Source organism: Neodiprion virginianus, chromosome 3, assembly GCF_021901495.1.
Source record: "Neodiprion virginianus isolate iyNeoVirg1 chromosome 3, iyNeoVirg1.1, whole genome shotgun sequence".
Taxonomy (NCBI): Eukaryota; Metazoa; Arthropoda; class Insecta; order Hymenoptera; family Diprionidae; genus Neodiprion; species Neodiprion virginianus.
Genome location: NC_060879.1, coordinates 32,673,135 through 32,700,936, shown reverse-complemented (window position 1 = coordinate 32,700,936; position 27,802 = coordinate 32,673,135). Strand labels below are relative to the sequence as shown.

Sequence of the window (27,802 nt, the reverse complement as noted above, 5' to 3'; positions counted from 1 at the left end):
GGTATCGGGCTACCTGTGATACTATTTATACCAGATACTTCATCGGTAAACACGAAGATTCATCGCGCTGAATGTCGGATAAGCGCGTTTCTATGAATTTCAAATCGTTGATCCTGTGAAAGTTTCTCGAGAAAAATATAACTCGATTTCCACCAGAGAAATTTCACTCGAAATCGAGAAGATCACGTCAAGAGATCAGTTATGTATTAATTAGCATACCTAATAAAAGATCTGGTAGAACACATTAAAAGTCTGTGATTTCACTGGCGCAGCTCGTTGCCAACAAATACCTCCAATGTTTTCACGTCACAGTTGAGATTCGATTTGATGGAAAAGGAGAGATATAATAAAACCGATGAAATTCTTTTTCAAAAGCTAAAGAGCAACACAGAAGCCGTATTCATTCCCGTTCCAAACACATGGATATGCAATCCGCACTTACAATTAATTAAATCCAAACGATGCCGACGAAACGCCGTGTTTAATAAAATCGAACGAACGGCACGGCACGGTGATGTGGTAATAATCGTACACCATGTATATAATATATACATAACGTTACTCCAACTTGAAGAGAAATCCTGCCTGTAAGTGGTTATAAAGATACATGGGAGGCATATTGTAAGATAGAATGGTGTTTTACCTTAGAGCTCTGTGCGTGGTCTTCATCTCTGCAGTATGACGACCGCCGTAACAATTCCTCACTATTTTTTATCCATCGATATCCATCGGTTAAAATCGTCGAACCCACTCCGCAGTTAATTAAACACTGAACGATGAGTAGCGCATCACGATTCGAGGAGGTTTAATAAATTAAAAATCAATAATATTCTTTAAAATAAATTATTGTTTTTCCGGTATACAAGTTAACAACAACAACATACACCACGGCCTGACGTTAAACAATTGCAAGTAAACTTGTGTATATTCACTTCCCCGCAGCACATTCGACGCACGCAGTTCGTTCATTCGGAAGGAAAGAAGAAATTTGCCGCAAAATTTAAGATAGTAGAGGAGGAAAGTCGGGGGCGGGGGGGGGGGGAGCACTTTTGAATTAGTCACAGTCTAAACACCATCCAATAACAACGCGATAAAATTATGTAAATAATCCCCCCTCGGTATTACACGGGTATAATCTACCGTAACCGATATATCGATATTCCTATCTATTGCCTTATCAGATCTCAAAAGTCTTCCGTGTGTTGCAGTAAATACGCGTGTATGTTAAGAATTAGTTGAAACGGTGTGAAACTCGGTTAATTGAAATACCAACCCAACAAGGTATGTTACACATATGCAAAGTTTTTTCATCCGTCTTCTTCTCGTACGAACTCATCCGTGTAACAACCGCAGTTCTGTCACGGTTTCATTCCCACATTTCGTACGACATACATACATATGTATACGATGATTGTTCTCCGTTCGTTATTCTTACGTCACGTATTGCAATAGCGAGTAAACAACGGGGGTGGAGCAGCAGCGACAAAATATCCAAGGTCCTATTTATCCTGGTGTTTTTGCCAAACAGCGAGCACAGAGAGGAGGCGGATAGTCGGAGTCGAGGTAAAATAAGAAAAAAAATTCCTGGTTCATACAGCAGCCACCCCGAGTGAGGAGGGTGTGTGTTTACTGTTTAAGCAGCCAGAAAAAAGTCAAGTGCCGACGAGGAGAGGATTCTCCTGCCGTTAGAGAGAACGACACGGCAACGACGAGGACGTTCTGTTATAACTCCGGTAGGTCCCGTTCCCTCCTCGCTGTCTCTCTTTCTCTTGCCCCGGAGACGACGTAGCGCAGGGACTCAAAGTCCTGTTACTCCGATGGGGCCTTCGGGCGTATACATAAAGATGCAAACATTAGCCTTGCATATATCCACCTTAATATTCAATAATTACAGGTTACGCAAGTAGAGGCACGTGTGGTAAGCCCGTGCGACGACAAGAAGAAACGAAACAGTTGGAAGAGAAAAACGTAAGAGAGAAAACAAAAAACAAAAAAACAAAAGAACCGAGAACCACTCGAGTATAAATTAGAGTATATTATACGTATGTACAAGCGGTATTGTTTCCGCAGTTTCAATACAACTCCCGAGTATGTACGCTAACGATTCTTCTTCTTACAATTGGTCTTTCTTCTTTATCACCTGATACTTCGAAATACCTACGAAAACGCGCAATACGCGCCTCGAAAGGCAAGTTGACTGAAAGACTTTTGTTCGATATCCGGGTTCGTATTGCATTGCTTTTTTTTTTCTTCTTTTTTTTTTCTAGACGCGAACACGATGGTAGATGTGCGGAGAATTAATCATTAGTGGGACACTTTAGCGAGTTTTTTGGATAATTACCTACCTACTCGGTGGCGAATAGAGAGATTAATAAATCACACCGTCGAACACGTTCGCGGTGAGAAAATCTGAGGAAGTTGTTGAAAATTACTACAATGTTCGGTTATTATCAACGCTGTTGTTTTGTTTATTTTCTTTCGTATCTTCTTCACACTGTCAATATCACGCCTGCGTTTTTGTCTTTCAATAACGTGTGACATAGCACGAGACGCGCGATTGTTTCACATCACCATAACGATACAATCGTCAACATACATCGTCGGATCGGCACGAACTATGCAACTTGCCTAGGAACGAAAGGAGAAACAAAACAACGAACAATTGACATCGGAGGGTGCAAACGGGACTCGCGGGTTAACCGCACTCGCGTTTTTTATACCGGCTCTCAGCGCCTCTTCGACGTTTCTTCGCACCGGGGCAGTTTTCGTTCCATTATATCATTTTTCGTCTTTACCAATAAACGAGCCTCACTCCCATTCCGCTCCCGTACCGACGGCGTCGTGTCTGCCGCTCAACTGAAGAACCCGCCTCCGCTCCGCGCCCCCTCATCTCTCCGCGGTGATCATCGGAACTATCGCGTGTCTACACCACGAGCTGTAGTAACAGCGGCGCTGAGTCGGCGTACTTCACGGTGTACGGTGTACCGGCAGCCTTATGTTCCGACTTGAAGTCAGCCGCGGAGTCGAGGTCCACCCATACTTGCTCACTGTTGTGCCCAACTTTACTGTTGTGCCTTGGCCCGGGCTTGCGCGACGTAACCGGTTTCTAAACATTTTTTAACAAAGTTAATACGAACTATTTAAAATTGAATTTTGGCCAACGATTTCAGCCGTTCTGGCCTGCTCTAGGAGCATCGACTTTTTATACATTGCGAATGGATGTTTCATGGATGGGACGTTGGAATTGCTGCACCGTACGAAGAGGTCGAATCATCCTTTTCAATTTTACGATCCAGGATCTTCGAATCTTCCGCTTCGGACTTTGCGCACGGGATAATCAGAGGAAACCTTTCAGCACGGAACCCATTTACATGCGCTGAAAATAACGCAGGTGAAATTACCCAGCTGTATGCAAAAATATTACCTCGTACCAGCCTGAATCTAATTTGTTCTAGACTTGTATACCATGCATATTGTATACATGCTCACTTCCAACTTTAAAATTCACAGTGTTTGGATCGAAGAGGCGCTATTCTTTCCGACTGCCGGGCGTATAGATAATTCTTTTGCGTGTTGAGCAGGAAGAATTCTTTTCTTGTGGATAAAGGTAAATAAGCCGATTATGATTATAATTATTATTATTGTTGTTGATGTTGTTGTTATTATTGAGGAATATTTTCGTATGTTTGAAACGCAGGCGCAGCCTGCAGACCGTTATACGTGTATGGAAAAATTTCTCTTTGTGCGGTAAATCTTTAGGCTCACATAAATCCAGCAATTACTTATTCAACCGGTCACGAATTGAACAAGGGTATAATAACGTATACGGGTACATGTGCGTGGAAAAAAATACGCACCGTACAGCCGAGGTAAACAAAGATGCAGGATCGGTGAACCGCAATAACAATTTTACCGGTGAGTATCTAATTCCGCGGTTTGCTCTTTCGAAATAGATAATTTATTACCCACTCGTAACGGGTTGAAGATTTTCGCCGCACTATTAACCACTATCATTGGTCCATCGTAGATGTCCTAATTGGACCCCAGGTTGGCGGCTAGTTTAGAGGCTTTTCGAGCTATAAATTATAACCATTGTATTTTAAGGTCGATGTGGAACCCGTATATTTCGGCTCGCGGAGGTGTTTGTATATCAAACGAAACACGAACTTGCGCATCCACGGCTACTTCTGGAAGAAATACCTGACGGCCGAAAGCCATACGTGTACGTAGGTATATTTTCGCCGCTTGTAACTCCCTCACGCTTGTGCCACACAGCCTAAATCGATTTGCATAATAACATTATCGCTTTCCTGGAATCCATTCGCAGTTGCCGCCGTCCGTTATATACGCGTCTACCGAAATTCTCCTGGTTTTATGGGAAATAAAATCGGCTTCCTTTGAAATAATAACTCAGACGTGTCTGCCGAAAACTCTTTGTTTATTTCTCATTCGACGCTGCAGCAGTAGGTATACCAGATTCTGTCCCCTTCGTTTTCCAGCCACGGATAAATAGAACGAACAATCTGGAATTGTAAATACAAGTGTCGTGTTTTTGCACAGACACAAGTATATTCTTGCATATATATATATATATATATACTCATCTTGCTGTTAGCAATTAACCGTATAGTTTGTACGTGAGCAGCGCAGTCCAGAATAATGCGACCTCGGCTCTTTAATGAATCGTATAATTTCAACTTTACTAATTGTATGTATGAATAAGTATTGCACGGAGAGAATTTCAACTAACACCGGCTTCGAACAAAAAAGTTTCGCTTCTTTTCATCCGGCTGCACGACCAGTTTACCTGTCTCGCTTTATAGTTATCTAATCCATCGCTTGTACTTATCTATTGCGGAAGTTTTTCAATCAAGTTCGAGGTTTGCATGAACTTTATTATTTTTATTTCTCTTATAGATTATTGGATTCGTGAATTGATATTCACCAAGGAATTACAGATACTTCGCTAGCAGCACAGATACAAGAAAAAAAGCATTTTGAAAATTGGTAAATCTCGTGTTTCTGTCTAGTATCTCACAAAGCGGCGTAAGCGCAGTTACGTCACCATACGCAAACCCGAAAGCGAAAGCCTGCACAAACCCGAAGGATCGATCCCAATAGAGGATAGCAACTGGGAGGTTTTGGAATATCGAGGTATAGTTGTAAATCACCGGAGAATAGCCACAACTTCGAAGAATCTGTCAGAAAGTGTCGGCCGGACACAGACACCGTTGAGATTCCGAAATTGCCAAATCACCGTATCCCTTCCAAGTAGCTTGCGGACTATCTCCTACAAGGCAGCTTCGAACGTCACTGCAGCTTTGTGGGATGTACCAGCAACAAGGTGGCCGTAGGACCCAGCCATTCTATCTTATAAAATCATGGGTCCCTGGGTAAATGTTCAGGATCACCTTTACGAAGTTGAAAGATGCGAAGGTTTCACCCCGGACTCTGGATCCGTGTACGTAAGTTCCACCTACACTGAGAGAAAAATTTGCGCATATAGTTAAAAATCTGTATAGTTAAAATATTATAGTCGGGAAGATAATTTTTATACTAGAATTTACTCAAATTATCGTTTGGCTCACTATAAACACAATATCAATTTTACCATACACTTATAGTTGATATAGTTGATTTTGTGAACGTGGCATAAATTTTTGTCAATTTTAACATTTACGTTATTGGAGAAAATAAAAACACTTGTAGCAATTTGTGTTTGAGGGATTTATTATTTATAGTTGCAAGAATATTTTAGAATTTTCACAAAATTCATTGAAATTAATAACAAAATGGCTGCATTGCTCACATAAGTAGCGAACGACTCCGATCTCAAGAGCTTTTGCGGTGGCGCATCTCCTGATATCCCTATCCACCTTGTGACGGATAGAAAAAAATTTTCAGTTAAAAACACCTTTTCGGGTTGGAGTTCGTAGCTCAAATGTTAAAAAAGTTTTTTTTCCAAATATATGCAATTATGAACAAAAAATTGTTACGAAAATTTTTAGAAAAAAATATTGAGATAGAAATTCAAAAATCTAGCCACAAACTGTAATCGATGAACAAGTTTTGAAGATTCTGTCAAAATTTTAAGTCGATCGAATCAAAATTGACCAAGAATCTGCGCCACCGGATTGACAACGTGGTCGTTCGTTACTTATGTGCATCATGCTGCCATTTTGTTATGATTTTCAATGAACAAATTCTAAAATGTTCTTGAAACTAGAAATAATGAGGCCTTCAAACTCAATTTGCTCTATGTGTTTTCACTTTCTTTAAAAAAAACTCTTAAATATAGATATGATTTTAGACCGTGCAAGCTGTACTCCCCTCCCACTCCCCCCTTATACGCTTATTCAATTACCGAGTTTATCGTGAGAATATATAGCGGCAAGATACGTTAACAATTTTTTTCTCCACTGAACCGCCGAGTGTTTTATATACGCAGATACACCGGTGGGCAAAAAGCAATCGTAATATCCGGCACGGTCCAGTAGCTTCGGTGGGATAAAATCGGTTTGGTGAATCGACGAGTGGCTTATACAGTTCCCAATCTCCTCGGTCCTTCTAGATAACCTGACACTTGACGGAGTGGCGGGGTTCTATCAGTGTAGGATTTCTGTAGCAAATGTTACCCTGTCATTTCAACGTGACGAGCGTTCTGCAGCCTTGTGGCACGTTATTCGTGCCACGAGTGGCAAAGTATCGCAATTTTGCCTCTATTTGCCTTGCGAATACTCACCGCCTTCCTCGTGGCCGATCGAAACCATTTCCTCGCCAAATTCAAGCAGGTATTACAATATTTCACTGTCAATATCGCTGCAGGGGCAAGGCCAACGCGCTGCGTATAACTTGAAGCAATTGTTGAAATCTATATGGGACTTTCCTTTTCGGAATTGCGTTCCGTGGGGTTCGAGTTTTTATACACGACGTAATAAAGTGAGGAAAGAAAAGAGAAAAAAAAAAAAGAAAGACGATCAGGGTGAATGACGCATAGATATATCGTACCCCACCTGCGGCAGATACGATTGCGTTTTCCTAGACCTCCAGGCCTTCGAAAAACTTGTCACTTTGACGAACATAATGTAATGAACTTTGTTTTCTGTAGCAAAACATTTCTTTTTTTAAATTACATTCAATGAATTCCTCTGTTCCTTTACCAACTGGTTGAATCAATTGCCATTACTGCGTGTTAAGTGGCCAGATAGAAGTGAGAAAATAAGTTGAAGCAACGTAGAAAATCAGAAACTGGCGGTCATGTGTTTGCCGCAGAAACGCTCGTCACTCACTGTGCAATATAAGCGATAAACTCTGCGGGGTTGAGGTAGGTAACTTTGCTGCACGCGCTACTATATGTATAAATAATTTGGGAACGGGCATTTTAACCAAGATTCCTGCCGCCTTACCGCGTAAGGCATTCGGATCAAGTTTCTCGCCGAAAGAAGAAGAAAAAAGCTACGCTACGGGTGTTAATTAAATAGAGAGTTCCACCCCTGTGGTAATGGGCCTGTGAAAAATCGATACGGTCACATTTTTGACGAACCCCAATTACACCAGTTATGTGGATCAATATAACATACATGTTACACGTAGTTATACATAAGCGTCGGACATGTCAGCTCGAGGTTGTTGAGCCTGAATTATGCCCGCATGTTCGCGATCATTTCTACTTTATTCCGATTCATTTGCTTCTAGATTTTTCAGATGGTGCAGATGAGCATGGACAGGAAACTCTCGATCGCGTCTTGCGTATCGTGTATACCTAGTTGGATTTTTCGAAATTCCATTCTGATAATCGTCACGCACTGGATAATGTAAGGTGACACCGTATCCCAGCGAGCAACGATGTACGGCAGTCTACCCTGACTTGTTTCGTGTACTCCGCACGTAGGTATGGGTTGTAAAGCCAACGTCTCTGATCATTTGACTGCTTCGGAATGCTGTTGCGGTATGCAACTTTTTTTACATCCTCACCACGCTCGCGAAACTTTTAATTAGGAGAAAATATATGCTCGCTTTATTATTTTTGCATGGGAATCTTCCCGTGCGAGTTGTCTGCTCTCATGTTCCCATAATTCTCGTGGACAATGAGAAAAATTCGCGTTCATTGAGCACCGTGACCCACAGACCTCTTTGACTCAGTTCATTGTTGTAATACGCTCTGCAACTTTTCAAAATGCATTTAATAGCACAAATTAAATTTGATACTCTATGGCATTTTCTCGAATAATCGGCTTACTTTCAGTTCGAGGCTGACACACGATCAGTTTAAATATTAAAGTGCATAACTGAACAATGATCAATTAATACTTCCATTTGACATATGTTGTGCGTACTTTGTCGTTTACTGCAGCATGGAACACTCGATCAAGGTTTTATAATTCAAAGAAAAGGTGCATCGGTTGAATGAAATTTCAACGGTAGTTGCCACACATGTACATACGGACATACGAAGTTCACGAGAACGAAATTACTGGGATTATTCGATTAGTTGAACAGTTACAATCAATAATGATTAACGAATATGACACACAAGTTGCACACTGAATTGCCATGATCGTGGCAGAATAGGCATGTAACGGTAAAACTGCTGCAATTTCCGTGTCATGAGCGAGAAAATAAATATTCATTCATACGATCCACCTGCGGGTTGGCAATTAAGAGAAACAAAACAAGTATCAAAAAAGGAGTGAAGAAAATTAATGATCTAGCGTTTAATGGTTCTCGTGGATATATACGAGGACAGGTAATCCGGCGAAATGCTTCTCAATGGGTGGTTGTTATACGCGATCAATAAGGTCAGTTACTGCAGCCTTTGCAGCTCGACCCAATAAATTAAGCCATCAGAAGCAGCTCAAGTATAGAGCACACGTAGTAGTTGGCCATAATTGATAGGCGTAATTACAGAAGCAACATTCGTAACACAGGCATACCCTACGCTGGAACAGAAGTCTTCTTTGCCAAGCGTTAACGTTCTCATAATCAACAAAAATTCAATCCCCACGCATGCCGTTTTTTTCGCACTTTTGTTCATCGCAAAAATTATTTGAGAACTTTTATTAATCAGGACAAATATTTTCGGAGCAATTTGTATGGTTATGAGGAAGGAATTACGTTTTCCGTTCGAATTTACATAAATACACGACTACCGTACATTTTTGAGAATGGAGATATAAGAAAAAAAATTCAAAACGTTATCGCTCGAACTTTAATAAAATGTCGATCGAATAAAAATTGCCAACAGTGGTATCCAGGACGGCTTACCGAGTAGCGGTGTAAAATTCGTGTTCGTGGCTCACTTATCCCCAGAACTCGTTATGTTACTTACGGTCGATAAATGGAGATGCAAGGTTGATAACAAGTCTATACAGTTCATCGACTATATAATATTTGATTTCAAAAATTATAAATGAAGTAATAAAGAATTTATTTGTATAAAAAAAGGAGCATTTTGATGACAGCTCTAAATACTAGATAACTTTGAGATACTCCGTTGTACTGTATTACTAGGATGCCCTGCCTTGCGCATGTATAATATATATAATAGCGCTAGTCATGACAATGTTTTGTCAACGTACATACATACATTATAGTCATTCGCAAATAAATGATAATGCCAGTGCAAAACTATTTATAAAACACAGAATAAATAGAATTAACTACGTTAGTTTGCTGGTAAGGTCATAATTGTAGATCCGCTTACCTAGAGTAACATGCTATCGAAGAAAAACCAGCGGACAATTAAATTGAAGTTGATTATGACTATTTGTTTAGATTGATCAATAACTGTACAATAAACGTAAATGAAAATCGTATACACACGTTTGCAGGGAATGTATACAAAACTTTATAAATATCAATGAAATTCATCGTAACAGTTATTAAAGTAATTAATAACTAATAAATTAATTTTTGATACCACTTTAAAATCACATTGCCGCAATCGGATTACACACTTATCACTAGAAGCGTAGTTTTTCATTGTTGGAGCAGTGGTAACTTATATCAGAGATTGAATTTCAGTGCTGAATGCAGAATTTGATGTGCAAAGAAAGACTTGTTCTTCAATGTACAAAAACGTAGATTTGTTGAGCGTATGAAATGTCAATTTTCCTGGTTTTCATTCCATATTTAGATGGACATGTTGAGCTGCAGCTAACAGTTGACTTTTCTTTAGAGCCATTTTCTGTTCCTTTAATTTGAACAGTTTCTTTTGTAGCTCCAATTCGCTTTGTCGAATTGCCATTTTCTCCTTGTGTCTTCTCTCTTTATTCTGCTGTTGAGTGATAAAGTTTTTGTCCATCCTTGCTAAAAACTTTTCAAACATTACGGTTAAACAGGTCCGGAGGTCTTCAGATTCATCAGATTCCTTGGCACTTTGAGAATTTACTGTTGCTCCAGCCAGCGGATCTTCGACGGGTTGAGGTTGATTGGCCTCAACTGTATTGTTGCAGCTATCTCCGCCTGGTTTTGGCAAGATTAACGTGAACTTATTCGAGGCACCAGGCGGTGAATAATCATTGTCATCTAAGTACATCTTTCGTTTCCTTTCATTGAATATTTCATCCAAGGCTATCTTATGCTCCCAGTGTCCATAGTGCCTCATTCTCCCAGGCTTTTTCAACTTTTCACGGTAAACTAGATTCTTGTACTTCCGTTCCAATACTCGCCATTTGTTTTCACACTTTTGGGCGCTGAAATAGAAGCCATACTTCTGCATCTCCAACGATACCATCTCAAACATTTCCCTCAGACTCTTCATTCGTGTTGTCTGACCAACCATAGAGCGGTACTTTTTGTACTGGGTAATCAGGCAGCTAGTCGCTTTGCTCGTCCACAAGTTCAGCGCGCCTACATCAGCCGTCGATGGAATAAGATTTGAATTCTCAAATTCCGCGTATCCATGTTCTACCTCTGTATACGACTGAACGGCAGGTTCCACTTTTATTTCCAGCATATCGTCATTTTCTAGGGTGAAATATCTCATGTAATTTTCATGTTTGTCATAATGTTGTAAAAAAATATACAATTGAAAAGTGGAAGGAAGAGTGATTTCTACATATTCGTCTTGTATACATCGAATGTCAGTGGTCGACAGAGTTAGGCTTGAGGTTAGGTTAACCTTGTTGATTTTTGATATGATTGAATAAATTCGTAAGCAAGAGTTTAAAAAAGAGCAAGAACTGCGCATAACGCTTGACTTTCAGATGACAATCTTCGGCTGTTTGTCTGCCGCTCTGGGTGTAGATTAAAATAAGTTGAAACGGAATACACAGGTAATCGCCGAACCACTAGCGTCGAATGGACAGTTTCACGCTTACCGTTTTTTGAATTATGTTCGGCCATTCTCAGAGTCTAGACTTCCCTCTCGTTACGCCGGTTTCAAGCGAAATCCACATTTGCCAAGTATTGGCCTGAAACTCGGCTAGCTCATGAAAAAACTACTGAAAACTAGTTCCAAACTGGTTCGTTGCGGAACTGGTTTTGGTTCCGTACGCACCATGGCTCGTGAGCGGTCGCCATCTTGTACGACAACGAGTTCAGCACTTCAATGGCGATCAATCAGCGCGCGGCAAAATTGTGAAAAGAAGGTTTCAGGCACGCACGGAAATCGTTTCAAGTAAATAAGACTTAGAGGTTTACGATTTGACGGGCGAAAAATATTGTCATGATCACGTACGGGTCGTGCGTGCCTCTCCGGTTGCAAAAAATCTGATCGCGAACTACTCAGCATTGATTTGAATGACTCTTCGTGATATATTCTACAGTATCGGCGTTACCTTTTTCGTTTTTTTTTCTTTTAAGCAGTCCACGAGGCGATGCTTATGATATATTCGGTCATGTTTACGCGTGAACTGATCACGAACTGTATTTTTATAACGGTTATCCAATTGTTTGCGTTCTCGTACTGTAAACGCGGTGTCTGTGCGTAATATACAGTTTTTTTTATTGTAGCTATTACGGGATATCATGTTGCTCGCTTCCATCGATTTTGCAAACTGTAAAATTTAGTATTATTGCCGCAATTTTAATCGTCAACAGTAAACAGCATTGTGTACATATCCGTCGACGAAGCGATGCGTGACAATTTAGTGAATCCATCTCGAGGTTGTTACAGCGATATTCATGTAGCCCATGGTAATTATTTCGTATCCGCGGGACAGAAGCAACAATCAGCGGCTACGTCGATCGTGGTTAATTGCAATATTTTCGTAGAACTATTTGAGAGAAAACGTCGATCGTCAAGCCTCGTCACGGTCGGTTCTCAAGGACTCAATTATTATTATATGCACGCAATGCCGTGTATCATTTAATCTTCTTGATCATCTGAAATTGATTTTAAATTCAATCGTTTCTGTACGTCAATGGTGGTGTTTTACTTGTAAAATTCATTTTCATACCATTCTGTCTGATAGCATTACCATCACTAGCTTGAACGAGTTAAAAAATATGCAATACATTTGTATTTTCGAGTTGTGCCGGAAACTGTATTCTTATTAGTTACCGACGGTGCGGATTCCTCAGTCCAAAGTATACAGCCGACAACCCGTTAAAATGAGCAAAAATTGCAACCGCAAAGGTGAACCTACATTCTCGCCTTATTTATGTTATATACTCACCTTGACAACCTTGTCAAACGGGAATTTTCGGCGAATTTTGTCACTTACATGTAAGACAGTCAATTGGAGTGTCAAAATATTCTTAATGCCCGATGCGCCCCGAAAGGAAGGGTCGATTTTTTACTATACATTTACCTGAAAATGAGTCGTTTATCCGTCGACGTTAATAAAAATGACGATATTACGATCCTGTAGCTATCTAAAGAATGTTGCGGTGCATCGACCGACATAAGTGTTGAGAATTCTGGTTTTTTAACTGTGCAGAGCGATAATTTACTTACCTGTATGAGAAGAACGCGCGGTTTAAACTATTAACCTAACTAATTGGAGCGTATTTTGATGCGGTCTCATTACTGCGTCAAAATAATAATAGCTCCAGCAAACCAGCTACCGTGTGTATCTACCACGACCTCTGCGGGAAGAAGAGTTTACCATGTACGTAATATTCACTGTGTATAGACTTGTACGAAAAGTGTCAAGTTTCGAGTTAGCGCGTCTCGTACAAGACGCGTTATGGTATAATCGAGGAAACCTACGACGATTACGCACGGTACTCACTACGTTCATTGAACGTGCAAAAAGTGTCATTGGTACACATAATAATGTATAACGAGCACCTAGTATTGTGGTTTGTTTTTGAATTCCAGGTGTAACGGTAAGCTCGTGTAAGCTCGCGCGTATACGGCTATTGGGTAACATGTAGTTATGAAATTTGTGAGGATAGAGTCGTACGCGAAACGGCGTAACCAGAACGCTACAGCCAACGTAACAAGAGCGTGGATCAAAAGTTGAAATTCACTCTTACTGGCTTACGGCAAATCACGCATGGTTAAGCGTCGTGCGTTATCTTTAACACCACAATGCTAAGCTGAGAATGATGGATTCGACGTGAATCATCCGACTTCCGTAACAGCTGACAGGAACTTTCCCCGCATAGCGGTAAAACTCGTCAAATTTTATCGCGAGATTTAACGACCGTTATTCGGGTTCTGCACGCGATTCATTCGAACGTGATGACTAATTTTACAATAAAATACGCCGTGAACAGCACTGTGCACCAAAGATGCGGCATTTCAAATATTCCGCTTGTAATAATTTCCGCCAACGGAGAATGTGTGCAACACACGCATGACCTTGATCGTCGCGACTGAAAGTTTTTTACTTTCACTGCGGCGCGTTTCGGCCAGCACGACATCGCCGCACTCGGCGTGGATTAAAATTTTCACACGTTTGTAACGGGGTCATGATTATGAATTTCGTTACACCTCTACCGTTCCCGATTCGCTACCTTATATTTACCGTTCTCAAGTGCGGAAAATTCAACCAGTCGTCCGTATCGTAATGAACGAGAAACAAAAATTCCCCCTGCAAGGGGGGATTAAAAGTCGAAAAACAGCGCAAGGATCAAGCGTCAGCATTGGATTCGGACGGTGCCCGCGCATCTGGGCGTTTCGATTTTCAAGCAGACATTCGAGATAGGTTCGAGACTCGGTTGGTTGGGAAGCCGCCGAGCGGCGAGTGCCGAGTGTGACGTCACATTGGGGGCGCGGGGCCCCAGCGAGCGACACGCAGGGCTTATCATCCGTGTCGGTGTCGGGCAGGTGTATCGGGCGAACCGGAGGAGTCGTCGACTTGTCCCGGGCGTAGTATTTATTAAATACAACAAATTGAAATAAGGTGCGGGTGAAAACCGAGGTGAGAACATCGTCGGAAGCAGGGGGGGGGGGGGGAAATGTGCAGGATCCGGTAGTCGAGTATAAGCAGCAGGTAAGGATCGCTGAGGAGGGAGGTGCGGGAAACATGGCCTCCACAACAAGCTCGTCGACGGGTATCCAGTCGGAGAATATTCCCCAATGGAAAAAGGACCTGATACAGCGTAGACGTCAGCAGAGCAAGGTATTGGCGAGCAACGGAGCCAGCGTGAAACTTTGCACGGCCGTAATCGGCTCCGCGGGAGGGGCCGAGAGTTTTGATAACGGTTTGACGAGCGTTCTTTCGGGGCAGCACGAATGTGTAGTAGTAGGTGGTGGTGGTGGTGCAGCAGGCTGCAAGTCGGCGCAGCGAACGAGCGGCGCGGCCGCCGCGATCGACTCGCATTGCGTCGGTGTTTTCGCTCCTCACCAGCAACTGTTTCACTCGGCGGTAACTAGCGCCGCCGACGGCGGATCGTCGAACCATCAAAACCAGCAGCAGCAGCAGCAGCACCATCATCATCGCCAGCGACACACAGTCGCGGGCAACATGCGCCTTGATACGGACGCGTTGTGTTCCGACGCGGATTATGATTTGAACGCGGTTAGCGATAAAATGGTCGACAACAAATCCGAGTCAAGAGACATCGCGGGCAAGTTGAAGTCCAGCAAGTCCGCAGACATGGAGCTGTCAAAGTTCGCAAACGACGGAACGGCCAGTGAGGACGGGGAGAGCGACAGTTCCGAGGAGCTGCAGTACGGACCGGGGATCGTGAACAGGTTGAAAAGCAAGTACCTTAACCTCACCCTCAGGGAGATGAACAAGAGCAGACCGTCGGTGCAGAATTTTCGCCGGGCCGCCAGTCTCGAGGATCTGCTCGACTGCGACGACGACGTTACCGCCGAAAAGTCCCAGAGGAAATACACAAAGAGGAACGCCGTGCCCGGTGTTTTGGCCAAGAGCGAACGGTACAGGAACGCCGATCGAGGCAACGATTCGATGAAGAGGGCTCGCAGCGTCGAGACTCTCCTCAGATACAATTCCGTGTCGGACGATTTTACCCCGCACATTGTTCCGAGCCGGTTCACCGCCGGCGTTGCGAAGAAGCACCACGAGCCGAATGATCACATAATTCTGATCGACCGAACCTCCGTGAAGATCGAAAGCAAGCTCGGAGATCCGGACAGACCGAAACCGCTCAACAAGCCTCGGAGGGTGAAACTCGTCGTCGACGAGACCGAACGGCCCCCTCCAGATCTAGTCAAAACCACAATGCGGATATTCGAGGGGTCGACGAAGAAGCTGAAACCCAAGGGCGAGGTCGCGGCCAAGGTCGCTACCTTCAAGACGATCAACGACACTTTCAAGGCCCAGAACCAGAAGAAGATTGTCATACCGAAACCCCCGCTGCAGCCGAAACCGTTTGCGAACGGTGTCAGCAACAAGCTTCCGCCTAGCTCGCCGAAGAAAAGCTTCACCGTCCCCGCCGTGCCGACCGTAGAGAGACTCGAACATCCCGATAGTAACTTCCACAACGAAGGCGTTATCACCGAGCCCATTGTTCAGTCGGTTTCCTCCGTCGTCAGCAAGTTTCAACAGATAGAAAAACTCCGCTCCCCATCAGCGTCGCCGGAGCCGCTCTGCAAGTTCAAATTCTCACCGGCGGCGAGTCCCGAGCCCCCCTTTCTCGCAAAATCGAAAATAAAATCGCCACCCTCGACGCCGGAGCCCCGACCGAGAATAATATCTCCGGGAAAATCGTCCTCCCCGTTGTCTCCGAAGAAGGATATCATCCAGGATCAGAATAATTTCGCCAATTCCTCCGTAGCCTCCTCGGAGTTGGAAATTTCGAAACCGGTGTCGGATCCCTCGAGAGCCGGGGCAGAAACGTCCGGTGAGCAGAGAATGGAAATTCCGCGGCCCGTTTCACCGGTCGAGAGCCTCGGCGAGCGGCGTGATGAGAGGGAGGAGGGAGAGGAGGCCGTCGATGGAGGTAAAAGCATTTCGAAAACAGCTTTGGAAAACATCGCGAAAGCCGGGACGACGATGCAGTTTAGCTTCAACGACCGGCCCGAATCGAGTTGCGGGAAAAATTACCTACCTGGTTGTGCCCGGAGATCCGTTAACGAAGCCCCCTTCAATAAGACTGACGACACTCAAGACGGAACCGCGATTCCCGGCGTGGTCGTAAGGACGCCTCCGCCGGTTCCTGACAGGAGCAAAGCCGTCGAAATCCCGGTGACCAAGTCCGAGGACAAGGTCGAACCGACGGCGAACGGCGAAGCGACGGAGGGCAAGGACGGAGCGGGCGTCGTCGCCGAGAAGACCGTCAACCGCGTCCAGGATGTGGCCAGGAGTTACCAGGGTGACGGAAAGCCAATCGGGGCGATATCCAGCCTCGGATTGCTCAAGTCAAACGTCGCGACGAGCACGACGAGCACGACGTCATACCCGCAATGCAACGAAGCGAAAATGATAAAGACGCAAAAGACTGAGAGCTCCTCTCCGCCCCAGAAACAAATCGGTATAATCAGACCGTTGGTATCGACGAAGACGCAGGTGCCGCAACAGAATCTCAGCAACAGAGAGATCGAAAAGAACCTGATCAACAGGGCGAAGAGCATCGAACAGCCGACCAAAGTTGTCGTCAGTTTAAAGAGTGCCGAGGAAATTCAACCAGTGAAGAAAACTAACTCCAACAGTGGTGGTGGAGGTGTCGGTGGTAATGGTGGTAATGGTGGTAATGGTGGTGGTGGTGGACTGTGGGATACCAAGCCCTGGAACGATCAGAACAACACGATGGTATTTAATTTCATCAATCGCGAAGAGGTGCCGGATTACATCGAGAACGACGGGCTGAGGGTTAAGAGAAAACGCGTCAAGCCAAAGGTGAGGAAATCGTTTATACTTACGCCGTTGGCGCACTTTTAACTAATCTCGACTTCGGACGTCGCTAAGTTTACTCAATTACGGAAAATAACGCGCTACGTCTAATATCATCACCTGCTATCGCGGTTCGCTGGTGTTCGAAACTGCGAAACCTGTGTTTCACACCAGAATATTAACGGATTTTGATTTTGGAACACCTAGAAAAGTCAGCGAACCACAAATACCATTTGATTGTACGGCTATACTGCAAGTACGCAATTCATCATCGTCCAACATTTTTTCCTACCAATAATACTTAATTGTGTGATCATTTATTCAAAGTAATCTGAACACTGATCTGTATGCCAAGTAGCCGTCGTGTAACGATCAAGTCACATATTCACCGATACTTCAAATTGACAAAGGAGTGAAAGAGACCTGTGAATGTTGCTCTGTGATTCTTTTTTTCCAACTCCATCAAGGTAGATCGTCGTTTCAGCAACGGAACACGAGGAGAGATTGTTCTTCGCGATACTCGAGGACGTTTATCCGGAGACAGTGGCCTCTGCTCGAGTCTTTCACTTTCTTCGATAGAGATTGAGCCTCGTTAAAACCGTCGATGCCCGAGGGAAGTAACTATCGCGTCTTGAATTTCGAAGAAGGCTAATAATTTTTTTTCATTATTCAAAGCATGCGCGCCGTTTCTTCACTCCAGGTATACTTGCAGCGTCGCGAGTTTTCGATTTTATCAATTAACTCGCCTAATCGTTACCCGCAAAGCCTCTCGTATGATTCTCACGTTTATTGTTAGAATTAATCACGTTAGATTTTTTCCATCTAGGTATACATGCTTCATTATTCCAATGCAAGCTCACGTCTTAACGATTTTTTTAGCTTATTTCACTCTGAAAGAAATTAAAAATACATTATGAAAACGATGCGATTAATTTTTTTGACGGTCGCTGTAGAATTCAGATGGCCCAGCTTGGCATTGTTATATGCATAGAGATGTGAAATAAAGAGTCATTCGACCCTTGTGAGAAAATCCAGGTAATGCGCGCGTGTGAAGAAAACTTCGGTATTCCGGCTGGAAGGGATATTCTTTTCATTCTCGCCCCTGCATGCATTATCACTGATTCTACACACTTATATCACTTTGCCGTATCATTATACGCATGCTGCTGTTAGAACAACCAAGGAGTACCTAATGAGAACGGGAAGAGACAGGCTGGTATTATACAAATAGAAATCGGGAACAGAAATTCGCGTTTCGAAATCGTTACTGTAGCTAACCTCCACCACTCCTAGTGTAGCAAGAAAATCGGGTGTATGGTCGTGACCCCGGCTATTGTGAACTTCTTTTATCCCTTCCCTTCTTTTTTCGTGCACGGTATCAAGCTACATGTGCACCGGTTTTGCTCTCTGACGTCACTCTTCGAAGGGCTTCGCTCACAAGGGTCTTACGATCAGTGTCGTCGCATATACTGTAAAACTGTATACGCTGTGCGTCGTAGTGATTATAGGAACATTATATTCAAACCTCGGAGAAACTTGGGAAAAAGTCGTCGGTTTTATGTAACTGTAAGAAAAATTATTTAAACATTGTGATCGTTCGTTCAATAGTTATTAGTCAAGTTGTAATACCACAGCTGTTTCAATTAGGTATTAAATTCTAACCGGATATGCCTGCGAAGATTCACCAATGCTATAGAGCTTAACCTATCTTATAGTTTTTTTGCTGCTTTTTTTTTTAATTCAAATTTTTTAATTGTCCTGATCATGGTACATGGTCAATATGGTCGTTTTGAAAAATTTCTACAAGAAAAAATTACTGCTTTCTAGAGTTACAAAATCGCAAGTCAAATCGGTATGGTCAAGTTTCAAACTCAGATCGATCTGAAATAGAATGCCCCATACATACGTATATATATATATATATATTTATATATTTGATAACGATTTTCATTCGTCCTCGGTTTTATATTCCTAGACAGAAATATTGACAAGCTGAATATCTTAAAAACTTGAAAAATTCTTTTCATTGATACACCTCATCCTTGAATCCTGACATTAAAGTTTCCACTCCTGCTGCAACAGCATCAGAAACAGCAGCAGCGGCAGCCGGATGCCGGTGAGCGAGGGAATGAAAAAGGAGCATGTTGGTATACCATACCAACGTAAAATATACGACGTCGTATACCCGGGATGATAAATATCCTGCGGAGATTCCGCAAAGTTCTTTGTAGCGAGGAGAGACGATGCGGTGTAGGAGGTATAATCGTCGGAGAGAAGAAAAGAGCGACCGAATTTACCGCTAAAAGCACGCGCGTTACCTGTTACACGACTGAACGCAGATCTCGCGTCGTGTTTTGGTGAGTAGTTTTTACAAAGGCACAAAGTATGACGGTCAAAGGGAGAGAATCCTTCATCCATCTCTCGAACAACAACAACAACAAAAGAGTCTGTGGTGTGGCTAACGAACCGGGAACTGGAAGGGCCTCCTCTCTTGGAGATTAAAAAATCCAATATACAGTGACTTTATTTTCGGACTTTCGCGCGCCGTGCAGATATTGAAATTTTGCCACAAATTTAGAAATCCTTAGTGAGAAGCTCACTTCAGGAGAACAGCTTTACAACGAACGGACTAATAACGGGAGAGAGTCGACGGTCTCTGTACATGATCTATGAATCGCAGAGCATGCATGAGGAGGATCGGAGACCCGACTCAGAGACAAGAGTATATAATAAACTTGAAGGGAGAAAATAGCCGCTACGGACAATGGCAAGTTCGTCAGCTTCTTATTTTCTCTCTTCGAAGCTTAGTATAATGTCAACAGAAAAGGGAACAACAAGAAGCACAATGTCGGAGAGAAGAAGGAGAATTGGTATGCTAATATACGAGTCCCAGGGAGTGCGATCCGGTAAATCTAACGTCACGACCGGGTAATATGTATGAACGTATGTACCGTCGGTACCCAGGTACACACGTTATAAATAGAAGCGTCTTTTACCTCTTATCAATCACGTCTCGACGGAGTGAGGAAACTCTTTCTCGACTACACCGACATAATTCGCGTACTCTCCGATTGCTTTTTTTAAAATTATTATCATCATTATTGACTTTTGAACGAATGGGTGAGTTTTTAAATTTTCACGGATCCGTCGCTTTTCGTTACATTGTAATAATGGTAATAATTGTGTGTTATTATACTGGAATCAAGTATTATATTTTAATATTCTTTGTGTTCAGATTCATGATGTAATACAGAGACCCAAGCTAATTATAACGAGGAATACAATAAATGAACCGCTTTGTTTGCGGTTGATGGTGATAAGGAAAACAGTGCTAACCTACAGATTAAGTTTTCCGTCACTCAAGTATTCAATTGTACAAGTATATCCATAAAAAGCATCTCAAGTGGTGCAAAAAATTTGCACCAAGGACATCAAAGTGGAAACTACCAGCAAAAATTTACTTTGCAATTCTCAGAAACCACCAAATAGACGATCAAAAATAGTACGTTCAAATGAGTATAGAGAATTAGAAAAATATATGTCACCTCTCCGTTCATTGAGTGTATTGAAATAGAGCTTAAATGAAAGCTCTTCAAACCCATGTTCTACATAAAATTCTCTCATGTCGCTGTGGATCGTGAAAGGGGGAGAAATATGTAATAACATTTTCGCCATATGGCCGCGTAGGCTTGTCTTTGCGGTGAAGAAAAATTTTTTTTTTTTTTTTTTTTCATATATCGTACAAGACTACTGTTAGTATCTTGCTTGCACTACAATTTGTCCAATTTTTAAATAGTTGACACGACTCACAATCAGCTGAATCTCGGCTTAATCGCTTATCTGTTGGATTGAGTTTAATTTATAGACTCCCAATGATTCTACATTTTGCACGTAACGATATAATCCGCGGTAAAGCGTAACGGGCTTTCCTCTAGTCATTTGAAAAAATTTCTAATTACAACATTCTCATCCTCAATTAATGACGTCGTTAATGACTTTTTGTTCCTTTGTTACAAATATACCGAGAGTAGATACTGGTCAGGGAATTCTGGAAAACCTGGAAAAGTCGGGAAATTTAGTGATGGAGGTTTAGTGGCCACCCTGATACAGCAAATTCGAAATTGCACAGGTATAATAGTAAAATTTGGCAACAATGTAATTACTATTATTGTTCTCAAAAATTTAATTTCGCATCATTAATTTCATTTCATGTGTTATTATTTATAACAATCGGGAATTTATAGCCTTGCATTGACTCCTATAATTATTATAAGTATTTGAGAATAATATAAGGGCAGAAGCGCACAAAATTGTCTATGTAAGTGAAATGAGCAACCGGAAGGCGAGGCTTGCAACCTTCTTTCACGTATTGTGTAATGTATCCATAACTACATCTGCACCAAAAATAAGTACATTACTGATGAAAAGTGAAAATATATAACTACATGCGTACAAAATTACGTATTATTAGAACCCCGTCTTCCGCCACATGATTCCGATATGTAACGAGCACTATAAATGTACAATTTCGATAACGTAGGTAGGTACGGTTTATAACATATATGTGAATATGAGCGTATATAATATTGATAAACAATGAAGGCGATGCGCAAACCTTACGTTGTCAACAAACACTAAGCAATATCATGTAAATTATATTTGTTTCGAAAATAAATTTTATGCACACGTATTTCTTCGTCCAACATCGCGAATTTAAAAACAACAACGCAAAATTCCTCGGGCATGGCTAATGATGTAACGACCACGGTGCAAATCTTTGCAAAGATATGTTTATTCAAGTATGTAACCGTTATTATCGTTATAAACTCCATTTAAGCCCCGCAAACACATTATAAATATGATGCCTGTCTACCCGAGCTGCGAAATATTTCTACCTACGCGCAACGTTATGTCGCTAAAGTTTTTTGTAATATGTATTTTATTTCTCTTCGATCAGCATATATGTAGATTTAATTTTACGAAGCACGGTGAAAAAATTCGGAAACGAATAAAGAACGAAGAAATAAATTCTGTAATCTACAAATGATGATTGAATTGTTTGCTGTCATTTTTTTTCTTCTCACTTTCCATTTATATTCTCTCTCCGTTTCATAGCGGAGTATAATGTAGAATAAATGAAATTGGTAGTCGGTTAGTTTGAGAGTACAACAGAGATTGGCCGAGGAAGTCCCGGTTACTGTTGCTTGTTACTGAGTGGGACATCCCACCGCAACGTCCTGTTTAACTTAACCCAGTGATAACGCCGCATCCTCTCTGGTAATTTACTTCTGATGAACAAAGATAAGCGGACATTTAACGTTGCTTCTGAATAAAACCGTGCAGAGCACTGCAAGTTACGCGATAAACAGATTTTTCCTTGTATTTCTTCCTATCGCGCTTTTTATGATACGAGTTCACAATCATTATCGCCATCAAAGTACAATTATTTCTTTCGAATATCAATCTTCTCGCTCAGTCTAGGAGATTTCCGTATAACGCGTGACGTGCACGCGGCTGCAGGAACTAAAAAACAGATAATTCCGATACTACGTATCAAAGTTACGAATGAGTAATTTTTTTTTTTTCAACGATGTTCATCTCCTTTCACTTTTCCATCTCAACGATTTTAATGCTTGTCGCATGTCAATGGCTGGCCATTCATTTTTTATCGCTTTATAATGATAGTATAAATGTTTCTTCTGCAGTCATAACACACCCGAACGGTCACGAGAAAATAATAGAACCTGGTTATTCGGTCATACCGAACATTAACATGGGAGGTGTGTGTCGGGAAGAAAAAAAAAAAATACTGAACCCTCTGTCAATTCGGGTCATTTCAATTTATGAATTGAAGAATATTATATTGTTTTGTTAGACAGATCATAAATTTTGTTTCTGTTACTACTGTCACGATAAAGTGTCTTGTTTTTTCCTGGCAATTAATTTCAAATTGACGAAATCGAAATTAAAACTGGCGAAAAAAAGCCTATCCACCACAGATAAATGTAGTTAAGATAGAAAACCTTGTTTTCGCACTAAAATTATCACCGTACAGTGTATGTGCTTATTTAAGTTTAACACGCAGGATATTTGCAGCTGCGGGAAAAAATTTTTGGTCGTTAAACAGCAAAACGTATCATTATGTTTCTACCACCGAATGCGGATTGAATAATACATGAATCGTGCATGCACAAATTCGTTTTCGATCTTACTTTCTCCCCCCGAGAAATTTATTTTTATAGTCTTCGTTCGTTTTTTCTATTTCGTTTCTTTCTATCTGAAAACTTAACCAATTAATTGAGATGAAATTAACGCCTTGCTTATGATAATAAATATCCGATTTTTTTTTTCATCGATCGGTTTCTCTCCGATTTTGTGTTCCTCGTTGTCGGCGACAAGCCGGAATAGTAGACGAACGTTCGGAACAACTTACGTTCTTACTTTCGCAACGATACGCGTAGCGGTTATAGCAACGTTACCTATTTAAAAAGCAGGCATTTTCCTCGGCTGAACGCTGCTGCCAGTGGTGTTGCTGCAGTGTCGTTAAATGGTGTTCGTCCAGCGTGTGGCATAGTCGGAATGTGGCCTAGGACAGGCTTATAACTGGACCTGAAACCAGGCTGGCAGTTATCCTCCCCGCGACAGACTTACTGGTCAACCGGCTTTAAACGAATTCGCTGCTTCCCCGTATCGATATTCGACCCTCGCGTATTTTCACAAATACTGTGGATTCGTGGATAGAGCGACGTCTCGATCCTGACCTCATGTATACCATACGCGAATCGGGTTACGTCAATGAATGTCGCGTGAATATCGCAACAAAAAAGATCAAGTACGATAAAGACGATGAGAAAATTAAATTTGATTAATAATTACACCCAAAACTTTTCAATAAATTGTTTAAGAAAACATTGTTTAACCAATTTTTAGGGAACGTTTTTTTATGTCACGTCAAATGAATACGTCGATTTTTCTGAATGCACATCAATTTTTAAAGAATTTTCTCATTGTTTTGAAATTTCTCGTTTTCAAAAATTTTAAATTTTGACAAAAGCAGACAAAGATGTGAATTTTGGATACTCTTTCGTAAAAACGTTGTACACTACAATTAAGAAGTTTCCAGGACATTGAACGAATTTTCAAAATAATAAGAAAATTCTTTAAAAACTCATTTGTATTCAGAAAAAAAAGAATTCATTTCACGACAAAAAAACAAACAAAATAGTCCCTGACAATTTGTTAAAACAATGTTTTGTTTAAACAATTTATTGCTAACTTTTGGAAATTATTATCATTCAATTTTAATTCTCTTATCGTCTTTCTTGCGGTTAATTTTTTACCGATTTTTATCTTATCGTAAAGTATTCAATACCGTCGACGTAACTCACGTTTAGTTGAAAACGCATAGCTGTCACATCCTGAAAATGACTCGCTCTCTGTTTATTCCCAGAGAAGTGTTGAGTACCATCATTTCAATTTTATCCTTCCATTATCGAAATTGCACGATGTTTCAATGTAAAAGTAAAATATGAAAATCGCAGATTTCTAAACACATTTTCTGCTTCAAAATTTTTCGGACCAGAATGTTATTTAAAAAAAAAAGTAAAAAACAACTACGATGAAAATGGAATGTCATCGTTTACAGCGATAGAATAACGATTTCGCACAGGTTTGCTCGACTATGTATATTGACACATGTGCATAAATTACCACTTTGCAGTTATAGGAATTTCTTCCTTCCCCTGGCTTACGATGTGTACACAGATATACACATGTATGCATATACATCTTACGTTCACTGAATCTTGAACGCTGTCCATCTCACTCGCCTATTCGCGCCGGCGAGAATTTCGCGTCAACGTGTATTCAGCAAAGATTACAGGTGAGGCCCCCATCGCGCAGGCGTGGCTGCTGGCAAATAGCGACACGTCGTCCTTCTTCTACTCAGAAAATTACTAAATACACATAGGGAGAGTTGGGAATCAATACGACTGATTTTTCAGGTAGTGTCGTAACTTTAACCTGCACCGTTGTCGATCAATCTTCACATCGTTTAACCACATACACGTATCTATGCGCGGGTTTTACCTGCAGGTCGTATATTATTGATTAATTATCGCGTGTACCTGATCATTTAATGCATTTCATTCGTATATTGTATGTACTTATAATGTGACAACTCGGAGGAGAGACGCTTTTTTGTCGAATGATTAAGCGATTAGGTGTGTAGTGTATGGATTTTTAAAGGAGTGCTCGGTTTAGCCGTGACTCATCATCGGCGATGAGTGGCACTCGGTGTGCAGTAAAAAGTATCCTCAAACCAATCCAAGCCGGCATGTATTATTATATAAATGTTATACACTATACACTTTATACACCCTTTTCGGCCGAAAAATTTTTGGATCATATTCTCATCTCGTATATTGGAACTCTAGTGGTAAATGATCAACATTTTTTTCCTCGCAGAATATTTCTCTTTGCTTTATGCTGTGTATTCGCACTTGATATCTCGTAGCTCGTTCTAACGGCGATTTAGAGGCAAATGATCACGGAATAGGATCATAAAGTGATACGGTAGCCGGCAGGCCATCAACCGCGAAATTGAACACGTCTCTATATTAACGAGTTCAGGCATGCCTGAAAACGTGACGGCTGTTTGATGAAATTCCTTGAACTTGAATTTGCATCGCTTATCAATTACCTGCCAATCAACTCTGCTCTGTACCATCTTCTTGGTCACTTCGGCGTGAAAGATGAGGAGCGTAAATAAAAAAAAAAAAAAATAGTTGAACGGAATGTTTCGATGGAATTCTCTAATGAAAGATTATCGGAGTAACGAAAAAACTGTCCTATTCAAAACGCGACCGTTTGTCAATGTTGGGATTTTTGATCATGCCAAGACTAACGAAACAATTTCTTCCAAATACGGAGGACAACATTATCAGAACCATGTCGACGAACCTGACCATGGTCGGTTGTTCCAACATAGCTCTGGCAGTATCAGGTAAGTTTTCTCGGACCGAGAAATATATAGAATAGGTCGGATTCTTTAAAATCAATTCTCGAAAATATTGTCGTATTATTTTGCATCGATGAATAATTTAGTCCTGATTTATAATCGTTAGTACTCAGGAATGACGTAATATACCAAAAGACCTTTCAAAATATCACGTTGCATCTGCTGCTAGCCAATACCGTAATAATTTTTCGACTCTCACTAGCGGGGAGAGCTAGAAAGTTACACTCATTTAGTTTTATTTCGTGTCGGGCGAACACCAGGCGTTATTACGTGACTCGCTTGTCGTATTAAATTCTCCGATCTTATCGATCGATTGGTATATGTGTAAAGTACGGACGTAAAATGGAACGTCGAGTTCTCTACTAGATATACACGGTAGGTAGGTATATAATATATATAAGAGTACGAATCAACAAATCTTACAATACCCGAGTAATTTCTTATTCTTACGATTAGCGGCATGTCCGGTTAGCACTATTTCAAAATCACACGTAAGTATCAGATTTTTCATGCGACGCTACATACGATTATTAGTCGGATTCCTCTAGCAGAGCAAATAGCGCATCATCGATTTACACATGTTCACACTTTATAGGTATATGACTGTATGCGGGATCATAATTAGTGAAAATTTCTCTTTATAGCTAAAAAGGTCTCGCCTTGAGCGACGAGGAGTTTACTTACTGGTTAGAGAAGAGGGACAATTTTTTTCCCGCTGTACATGTATTATACACATCTCTCCTCGCCTCTCCTCTCCTCTCATCTTTTATTCTTCTTCTTCTTCTTCTTCTTCTTCTTTATTTCTTGCCGCTCTTTCGTTGAGATTACGCACCCGAACAGTGACGGATTGAATCCCGCTTCATGAGAAAGAAAACGTAACGATCCTCACGTAGAGGCATGACGTGTAGGTAGGCAAGTATAAAGGTCAAAAACTTGGAAGAGTTTGTATAAATACACGTGTATATGTATACTTCAGTGCGATACTCACTTTCGTGATTTATACGTTGTTACAAGCAATTCAACCACCGTACGAGAAGCATTACAGACGACTTGCTAATGAGATATCCGTATTCGAGGGTTAAAAATAATCGTCGAGAAGCTGGAATATGTAATATCACGAGGATTAAGTCTATTTCTTAACGGACATTATACCTCGAGTGCAAGAACACGAATAATCGCGACTATTACATTATTATTACACGATTTATCTGAAGAGGCGAACGAACCTTGTACTTATCAGTATAAGCATTACACTGCATTGTAACAGCATTACAGATCTTATTTGTTCCTGCGAGATTTGACAGCGAGTATCTGCTTTTCATTTTCTGATCGTTTACAGGACGGCTGTGTCAATGCTACTACGTGTGTATATATTGTTTGTCATTTTAAACTGGCAATTTCTCATTGTCTTTTATCATTTTTTTTCCTTCTATATAACGTCACCGTTGTTAAGTTGACGGGATACACGCGGTTTCCGTTTGTATTATTTTAAATTCTTTTCTCGAGATAAACGCCTTCGTTACTTTGCGGTAAAATCCGTTAGATACACCGATTCGCTGTCCGTGTACATTGCGTTGCCTCTGAACGC

The 27,802-nt window shown here is 41.4% G+C and overlaps 3 protein-coding genes and 1 long non-coding RNA gene across 6 annotated transcripts in view; 2 read left to right on the top strand and 2 right to left on the bottom strand.

Moving 5' to 3' along the window:
* The window catches only part of LOC124301082 (uncharacterized), a 78,107-nt gene extending 75,264 nt beyond the window's left edge, over window positions 1–2,843 (bottom strand). For 2 of the 3 annotated variants that reach the window (XM_046755771.1, XM_046755767.1), the window contains exon 1: window positions 644–2,843. Coding sequence is in view for 2 of the 3 variants with exons in the window: in XM_046755767.1 (XP_046611723.1) it covers window positions 644–669 (26 nt within the window). In the remaining variant the exon portion in view is untranslated. The remainder of the gene's footprint in view (window positions 1–643) is intronic. The other variant, XM_046755768.1, reaches the window with a different exon arrangement.
* A 190-nt stretch (window positions 2,844–3,033) lies between these two features.
* Window positions 3,034–3,753, top strand: LOC124301085 (uncharacterized). Its single transcript, XR_006907395.1, has 3 exons — window positions 3,034–3,391; window positions 3,511–3,607; window positions 3,698–3,753. It is a non-coding gene; the product is annotated as an uncharacterized LOC124301085 (long non-coding RNA).
* Window positions 3,754–9,410: 5,657 nt separating this feature from the next.
* Window positions 9,411–11,730, bottom strand: LOC124301083 (uncharacterized). Its single transcript, XM_046755772.1, has 2 exons — window positions 11,322–11,730; window positions 9,411–10,968 (listed from the first exon to the last, which is right to left on the bottom strand). The coding sequence occupies exons 1-2, from the start codon at window positions 11,344–11,346 to the stop codon at window positions 10,121–10,123; spliced, it is 873 nt and encodes a 290-aa protein (XP_046611728.1). The 5' UTR covers window positions 11,347–11,730; the 3' UTR covers window positions 9,411–10,120.
* Window positions 11,731–14,118: 2,388 nt separating this feature from the next.
* Window positions 14,119–27,802, top strand: part of LOC124301353 (uncharacterized) — a 33,286-nt gene continuing 19,602 nt past the window's right edge. The window contains exon 1 of the mRNA XM_046756273.1: window positions 14,119–17,201. Within this exon, the coding sequence (XP_046612229.1) occupies window positions 14,421–17,201 (2,781 nt within the window). The 5' untranslated portion in view covers window positions 14,119–14,420. The remainder of the gene's footprint in view (window positions 17,202–27,802) is intronic.

What these genes read in the sequence shown, in the direction of transcription:
- LOC124301083 (XM_046755772.1), bottom strand. Translation starts at nt 11,346, where the DNA reads ATGGCCGAACATAATTCAAAAAACG. An exon ending in CGAACATAATTCAAAAAACG is followed by an intron (nt 10,969 to 11,321) that starts GTAAGCGTGAAA and finishes ATTTCACCCTAG; the next exon opens with AAAATGACGATATGCTGGAA.